The 9,086-nt window shown below is 40.8% G+C and overlaps 1 protein-coding gene across 1 annotated transcript in view; it reads left to right on the top strand.

Annotated features, from left to right (window-relative positions):
- FABP3 (fatty acid binding protein 3) overlaps nt 1-8,103 on the top strand; it is an 18,838-nt gene extending 10,735 nt beyond the window's left edge. Inside the window, exons 3-4 of the mRNA XM_042441213.1 lie at nt 3,322-3,423; nt 7,828-8,103. Of these exons, the coding sequence (XP_042297147.1) occupies nt 3,322-3,423; nt 7,828-7,881 (156 nt within the window). The 3' untranslated portion in view covers nt 7,882-8,103. The remainder of the gene's footprint in view (nt 1-3,321; nt 3,424-7,827) is intronic.
- Nucleotides 8,104-9,086: the final 983 nt, after the last annotated feature.

Raw genomic sequence — 9,086 nt, 5'->3', positions numbered from 1 at the left:
TAACCTCTGTTGTTATCAGCCCTTGAACAAACCGGTTCCTCTGCCATAGCTTTGATCTTTATGGGCTCTTAAAGAAATCCATGGGGTCACTATGGCAGGTGACTTGAAGGCACACACATGGACACAGACCGAGAAAGTTGTATTACTGCTTTTTTCTTTCTTTCTAGTTCCAGATTATAGTGTGCAATAAATTACGCTTCATGATCATGGTTTTATTATTAGTTTACAATAGTCTATTATTGTTTCATCTTGCAAGGTGAATTGGTGATGGTGCCAGAAAACCTTTAAAAAACACAAACGATTGCAGGAGTTAATCCGTTTAATTTTAAACTTAGGTTGAAAGGTGTAACTCATGTTTTGCTATTAATTTGGTTCTGGCATGCTAATCTAAAAGGAAATGAACAATGAAATTTTGACAGTTAAGTTGTAAAACTCTCTTACTCTCCAAAAAGAAAGAAAGAAAACTACAGTAATCACTTGCTTATGAGGAATTTATCCCTGGTAATATCTGAATGATGAATGAATTAAAACTATATTTATTAAAGTGGTGGAACAGTCCTGTCAAAGGCATGATGAGGGCAATGGAAATATCTTATTGACTCCCTCACCCAAAGTAACTATGTGTACATTACTAACAAGCTGCACACTTGACCTCCAAAGTAAATCACTTTGGCTGGCAGACATCCAGAGGACAAGCAGCAAATGTAACACATGTCTGACCTGAAAGAGGGCCAGAGATTGAAAGGAGGAGCATTCCAGGCCAGGAACAGGCCAGAGAGGAACAGCAGTCAAGAGGGCTGAACAGAGACTTTGAAGATCCAGATTGTAGTTCACATTGAGCCACTTAGTTCACATTGAGCCTCACTAGGGCTACAGCCACACTGAAGAAGTAATCGAATTTGACATCGCTTTAACTGCCATGGCTCAGCGCTATGGGACTCTGAAAACTGTAGTTTGTTGTGGCACCTGAGCTCTCAAACAGAGAAGGCTCAGTGTCTCCAAAAACTACAAATTAAATAAATAAATAAACAAACAAAACTTTTATTTATACCTCGCTTTTTGTTAAAACAATCAAAGCGGCTTACAACAGTTAAAATAGTACATCCATATACTATAATATATGTAATAGTACATCCAAAGTCCAGATTCCCATAGCATTGAGCCATGGCAGTCAAATTGGATTAGTTCTGTAGACTAGGTGGCATTGTGCCAGTCAGTCTCTTAGCCAGACTTATACTGCAGGATTGTCACAAGGACAACGGAGGGGGAGAAGTGCTCTGTATGTCACCTTGAGGTCATGGATGAAAAGTGGAATATAAATGCAACTAACAAATGACGGAACAGACAAATAAACCAGCATCATTTCCATCCTCATTATTAAACACTATTGAAGACAAGCCACATTCTTTGCACAATGCATTCAGGCAACAATTATTAATTTCCCATTGATTTAAAAGCCAGCAGAGGAAGACAACTGTATTAGAAAGATGGTAAGTTCCTATTGGTGTCAAATGGTAGCTTTTTTTGTCTCTTATCAACTTTGTGGAGTGGAATATAGTGACTGTTCTCAGGAGAACTGTTGTAGCTGTGGAGCATTGGGTCAAAGTGTCATGACTTTTTCATTAGTAGGGGTAATGGCATCATCTGTGGCCACCACCCATTGCCAGCTCACTACTCTATGGCTGTCAGTGTATAGTAATAAATTAATTTTATATGTTGTTAGGAAGGATCAAATTAGGGGAATTTAATTAGCTCAAATTTACAAGAGGTATGTCCTAACAATGCACGCAGCGGGATCGTGTCCCTATGTGTATACCAGAGGTCATCTAGTCCAACCCCAAGAAACAGAGACTCCAATGCCAATGAGTTACAATTAAAATATAAACATTTATTAAAGCCACACAACACAGGGAATCACACATGCACACACACATTCAATGCTAAAGCAAGGGAGGGGGAGAGTTTGGGGGTAAAGGAGAAAGAGGCATCATTGAAATAATTACTTTAGGAGTCTTCTCCAAAGCGATGGATGTGAGGGATGGGGGAATGATGAGACACGGTTGCGGAAACGGGAAAACAAGCGGTGACCGCAGTGGCTAGGAGCTAAGTTCCAGCAGGCAAAGCTAACCAGAGGCCTGAAAGAGGCATTGGCTTAGCTCAAGTGATTTCAGCGGAGCTCAAGGCTCAGAGAACTCAAGCCTGGAGCAGCAGCTCTGACAAGCAAGGTTTTGAGGTTTGGAACTTCAACTCAACAAGCCCCGCTTGGAATCAGGCTTGGAACTTCTGCTCTACAAGCCCAATGAGGGCAGAAATCTCGGTCCTATTTATACTGCAAAACATATCCTCAGGCTATGGCTATCTGATGAACAAAGGTCTCGATGGCTATCTTTTGTCTAAGCTGAAACTTACACAAAGAAGAGGTCTGACACCTTTCAAGGGAAGACAAATACCTAGATGGCAGAGCTGTTTCAGACAATCACTCACTCATTAGGAGAGAGGCTACTTCTTTGTTCTCTTCTCTTTGGGCTGCCTGCGAAACTTGTAGGGCAACTCCCAGAACTGGTTTCTTAAGGTTTAAATCTTCCTTTTCCTATGACCAAGCCTAGCAAGGCTGGCTGGCTGGCTACGTGGTCAGCTCACTTTTAGGGTAATGGTGGCTTGTGATGGGGTCAGTCAGGGGTCATGATTTTTGATCGCTTGGCACCCAAAATTGATATAAAACCAAACTCGGTAACAATGTCTTGATGTTAATCATTACACACACCAACAGCACTGACTATATTTTTAGATACTCTTAGGGATGTTGCTTTGGGGAATATGATGATCACCTCTACCTCCAAATTTTAATTACTGCATGGGTTAATCTTCCTCTTTATGTCCTATGTTCTCAAGCCCCTTCAACTGCTATTTAAGGAACAGTTTTCAAAAATGTGCCAAATGGCACAGTGAATGCCATGTCTAATTGGCCCTAGCTCATACTTGAAATTAAATATCCATTCATTCAGATCCCATTAGCAAGTATAGATCACCTGCTAATATCCTGAAAAAGAGGAGGAATTTCTGTACCAATTTCATTAGTTAAATATTGATGGATGGGGAGACTATTAACTGCAGACTCTTCTCTTTTGCTAGTCCCAAGCAATTCCTCTTTTTGTATAAACCAGAGATACCTTTATCCCTCCAAATGTTTTGGAATGTGGCAAATTACTCTGGGAGTAGTAAACTAAGACAGCTGGTAGACCAAAGGTTTCCCATAGCTAGTATAAATCTGCAAGTCCTGGGGCAATTGAATTAGCTTGTTTTGTTTTTTGTTTTCTCCAGTCCATTGTGACACTAGATGAAGGCAAGCTTGTTCATGTGCAGAAATGGGAAGGAAAGGAGACCTCGCTAGTTCGAGAACTGAAGGATGGAAAACTAATTTTGGTAAGATGGTTAAAGTACATGTACGCTTACTGCAACCTGAGGTCTATATGGGCAAGGTTTTGTTTTTTAAAAAAGAGGAGAAAAATGCTGGGGAAGAAACAGGACACTTGTAAAACTGATCTGACCATCTTGCTCAAATCAAAACATATCTGGAAAACACATCTAGCATTGGGTGGAAATACTGTATGGTTTTTTTAAAAAATTGTTTATTAAGTTTCTGCTGTAATTGATGGTCATTGTAGTCATTGAACAGAACTGCAACAAACATTGCAGTGTGGGGCACTCCCATCCCCATCCCTAAGCAGCTGGGTACTTTTAATCATCATTTACATTGCTGGGTAAGTGACTCTGCCTTTGGGGGCTCCACAGACCTATGAGATCTAAAAAGGTAAAGGTAGTCCCTTGACATGAATATGTAGTTGTAACTGACTGTAGGGGGCAGTGCTCATCTCCATTACTAAGCCAAAGAGCCAGCATTGCCTGAAGACAGCTCTGGTGACCATGTGGCCAGCATGACTGCACTGAACGCTGTTACCTTCCCACTGAGAAGTGGTACCTGTCTGTCTACTTGCATTTGCATGCTTTCGAACTGCTAGGTTGGCAGTAGCTGGGACTAGTGGCAGGAGCTCACCCCATCAAGCGGCACTTGGGTCTCAAACTGCCAACCTTCCGATCTTACAATAATCAGAAATGGCATCTTAACCACTAAGCCACCACATCCCTTATGAGATCTTCATTTTTTTATTCTAATTCCAAGTTCCATTAACCAGATTCTGATGTCAAAGACATACACTTATATTGTAAAAATGCTGAGCCTATGCATTTGTTTTGCATACCAGAACTGAATGGAACTTATATCGAGTTCACACAAATATTCATACCTGGTCATCCTCCAATTTTCTTAATGTTAGTGCTTTCATTTAAGGAAGACAGTCAGCTGGTAGTGACATACACAGGCATAGCTGGGATTTGCTATCTTCCTCTCTTGGTGAACAAAACTCCTTCAGGGCCCACCTGTGCCTCCACCGTTGTCATTTAGTCATTGGTAGAGTACAGAGAGCACTGGAAAAGCATTTGTCTATGTGCCTATAACCAGATGCAAATGACAAAAGCATCCTCCTGGACCTCCTGGAGTCTTTTGAGGGGTCCTAAAAGATGTTGTCATTGTTCATCTGATTATAGGCATATAGCCAGATGCTTCTCATATACTGACACCATTGTTCACCAACCAATAAATGGATATGGGGGACATGGCAGGAAAATAAATCCTGTAGGAGTGGGTTGGCTAAACACATAATAGTTCTGTTTGGATGGAGCTTTACAAACTGTCTTCTGATGCAGGATCTCAGCCAGTCATGATGTTGTTGCCATTATTAAACAATTAAAAAAGGGCTTCTGATGTCCAGTCTACTGCAAATCACCCAGGGATTTACTAGTAGGTCCTAGTAGATGTTCTATCTGTTGCTGATGTAGGACGTTTCCCCCAAAGACTTCCTTGGGGCAGTGGGCCCTTGGTATCCTCTGGAATTTGGTTCCACAATCCTCCCATGGATACCAAAATCTGTGGATGCTCAAGTCCCATGATATACAGTGGTGTAGTAAAACTATGTCCTTTATATAAAATGGCAAAATCAAGGTTTGTTTTTTTAAAATTTTGGGGGGAGGGAAATATTTTCAAACTCTGGATGGTGGAATTTTTGGATGCAGAATCTTTGGATACAGAGGGCTAACTGTATTTCTTCAAACCTCAGAGATTTTCATCTGCAGATACTTCCCTTTTTACATAGAGGGCATGATGTTAGATATGTAAACAATATAATTTAAACCCGATCATCAGAAATAGGAGACATTCTAAGGAAAAAGAATCGTCTGAAGGTCTGTCCCCACTCCATTGATCAGCCAGCAGACTTTTACTGTCTTAAACTGCTGTGCAATTAAAGTGCTGTTGGCGGTGGCTGGCACCATCTTATAACCATTCCCTCCTAGGTGAGGGCAAATGATCTTCTAAGATATCCCTGTTGTGAAAGATGAGTACTTTAGCCTAGACCTTACCTGGCCAGTGCATAATATAAATCTCTTCAAGCAGAGTTACACATCAATTGTGCTACACAGTCTTTGAATGGCAGTGGTGGACAACTGAATACCACACTCAACACTTGGGATTATTGTTGAACATAAATTGAACATGAGCCAGAAATATGATGCTGCAGCAAAAGGCGAATGATGCTGCAGCAAAGAAGGTGTTCTAATCTGCATTAGTAAAAGCCTTGTTTCCAAGTCTAGGGAAGTAATAGATCAGCTATATTCTGCATTGGTCAGACCTCATCTGGAGAAATGCTTTCAGTTATGTGCACCACATTTCAAGAAATGATATAGATAAGTTGGAACAGGTTCAGAGGAGGACAGCAAGAGGATGATAAGAGGTTTGCAGAATTAAACAGATGAGGAAAGATTGAAGACACTGAGCATGCTCAGTTGGTGAAGACAAGACTGAGGAGTGACATGATTGCATTCTTTAAATACCTGAAGGGCTGTCATAGAGAGAAGGGGACAGGCCTGATCTCTACATCCCCAGAGGCCAGAACCAGGTCTAATATTTTAAAGTTGTTAATTGCCATCAGGTTGACTTCAACTTATGGCAAACCTATGAATGAGCAACTTCCAAGTCACCTTATCATCAACAGCCTTCCCAAGGTCTTGAAAATTCGGAGACATGGCTTCTGTGACTGGGTCCATCCATCTGTAATGAGATCTTCTCATGAAATATCCAAAGTAGAACACACTAAGTTTAGTCATCTTGGCTTCCAGGGAAAGTTCAGACTTGATTTGCTCTAGGACTCATTTATTTGTTCTTTTATCACTCCACAGTAACTGTCACATTCTTCTCCAGCACCACATTTCAAATGAGTTGATTTCCCCCCCGTCAGCTTTCTTCACTGTCCAGCTCTCACAATCATACATAGAAAATGGAAATACAGTGGAGTAGACAGTCCTAACTTTAGTATTCAGTTATATATCTTTACACTTCAGGATCTTGTCTAGTTCTTTTGTAGCTATTTTTTTTTAAGTCCTAGTCTTTTGATTTCTTGACTGCTGTCTCCCTTCTGACTAAAGAATCAGCCAAGGTATAGAAAATACTGCATTATTTCAATGCCATTATAGTTATGTAAGTCATCTGTGATAATTATTTTTGTTTTCTTAATATTCAGCTATAAATCTTCCTTAGCACTTTCTTCCTTGAATTTCTTCAACAGTCATTCAAATATTTACTATTTTCTGTGTTAGTATGTTATCATCTGCATATCTTAAATTGTCCCTCCTGTTTTCATGCCTCTTCCTCTAATGCTGCTTTACATGTGATATTTTCCATGTACAAGTTAGACAAGGTAATAAAATGCATCCTTGGCTGATCTCCTTTCCAGTTGGAAGCCATTTCATTTTCCTATATTCTGTCCCAATGAAAGCCTCTTCTCCTGAGTACAGGCTACACATCAGGACTATCAAATGTCTTTTTTCATGATTTATACAATCAAAGGCTTTGCCCCACACATGCAATTCCATCTTCACAATTTGAACTGTATGCATACATTCCACATGGGACAAAAATAACCTACTGCTTTTGGGGGGAACATACATCTGGAAGATATGAACAGGTTTACAGCCATGTTTTATTTTAAGGCATGTACTTTTTCTTTGATAAGATTTTTCTTCTACAGTCACCCCTCCTTTTTCGTGGGGGGGATCCATTTCAGACCCCCGGAGTTTCACTTATATTCAAGCCCCATTGGCTTGAATATAGGTGCGTGGGCATGCACCTTGGGCACACAACTTGTTGTTTACCCTTCCGTTTGTCCCTCACGCATAAGCGAGGGATGCGAGTTTCAAAACCACAAGAATGGAGGGAGGACTATATTGGTAAATGACTGAAGATACAGTCATTTAAATCAGTGATTCTCAAACTGTGGGGCGGGAGCTCTAGGGGACGCATGAGTGTTGCTCAAGGAAGGCTTGAGACTTGGAGGCCCTGACCTGCCACCCTCTCCACTCCTCTACTTCCCAAACTTTTTCTGTCCTGGAGATGAAGAGGAAGGCAAGGAGGATGCTTGGAGCCTCTGCCTGAGTGGAGGGTTGTGGGTGAGATGGGCTGGTTGAGAGGAGGATGGCTATTTCCTAGTGTATATGAATATACATTAATGTGTAAATGAAAATACTCACAATAAACAAACAAAATATTTTTATTCATATACTATATCAATCTCGGTGGGCAATGTCCACATATAGCTGTAAAGGGGGTTACAAGGGTGAGAAGTCTGAGAACCACTGAGTTAACCCTTGTAGTTAGTAAAGATGTTAAAAATTTATATGCCACCTTTATATGTATAAACCTGTATTCTTGCCTTTCAGACTCTGACAATGGGTAACGTGATCTCCACTCGTACCTATCAAAAAGCGGAATAGGTTTCTACTACTGGTCATCGAATGACAAACTCATTGCCAAATTGCCTGTACGATTTTTTCCAGTGTTTTTGTATAGTTATTGCACCTTTTTGAAACCATTCACTACCACAATCTTTCCAGCTGCTTCTTATTCTTGTATTTGAGTTTTGTTTTTTGCTTTTTAAAATATTAATAAGTGGAAAAAACAATGTGGACGATAATAAACTGAAGCAGTTGATAACATGGTGTTGTCTGGTTGAGTTTTGATGTCCTTGTCACTGACAACTTAATTGGGATGATGACCAATAGCTGAGGGGCATGATTACATATCACATTGCCTAACTTTACATATGCTTACTATGTTGCAGCAGTGGTGTCACTGGGAGTGGTGGGTAGAGTGCAAAATGCACCAGATGACATCCAGAAGAGCGGTGGCATCAGTTGGGCTCTCACTTTGGGGCACGAGGGGTGCATGTGCGCCTAGCTGGCTGCTCTGTTCCTGGGCTTCCTCCCAAGGAATTATAACATCTGAATATGTAACAGCCACAGCCAAGTGATACAACACATGCTCTCATATAAGATGTCCCAAACTTATTCCCTGAGATCTTGCCAAGGGCTGTGAAAGCTTTGGCTGAGATCCTGGATCACACAGTCATGTAAGTCAGGGTGGACAATCCTGTGCCAGTGATTCAATAAAAGACATCTCCCTAACTTTGAACAGTCCTTAAAGACAGACTCATGGTCAGAACCGGTATAGGAAGATTGGGAGGAATAATTGCAAGGATGACTTGCTTGCATCTCTTCGCACAGAGGTGATTTTTGGAAGCTGTTATGTGGGTACCCCTGTCAACAGGTAAGACAAGTTGCAGCCAGCCATAGGAAACTCTCTGTGGCAGCAGTAGAATTTCACATTTGGGGGGGGGGGGTGTGCATTTGCTTAATGCCTATATTATCTTTAGCCAGACAAGTATTCTTATTGCCCCAGAACTGTAATTGTTTTAGTGACATCGGTGATGGTTAACAATTGTAATCCTGTAGCTTTACTTTTTTACTTTTTATATAAAGCAACTTGAAAGAATGGCTGGTTAAATCCCTGGCATCAGTGAGAAGAATGGAATTCCTTAGGATTAAACCACTGGGCGGAACTGCTGGTCTTTCCATCACTAAAACTAAATGGAAATTCACCATGGGCTGAATTCTGCTGATGACATACAACTATGTAACAT

Source organism: Sceloporus undulatus, chromosome 9 (genome assembly GCF_019175285.1).
Source record: "Sceloporus undulatus isolate JIND9_A2432 ecotype Alabama chromosome 9, SceUnd_v1.1, whole genome shotgun sequence".
NCBI classification, from domain to species: Eukaryota; Metazoa; Chordata; class Lepidosauria; order Squamata; family Phrynosomatidae; genus Sceloporus; species Sceloporus undulatus.
Note: the sequence above shows the minus strand (reverse complement) of the source record. Positions and strands in the feature narration are given on the sequence as shown.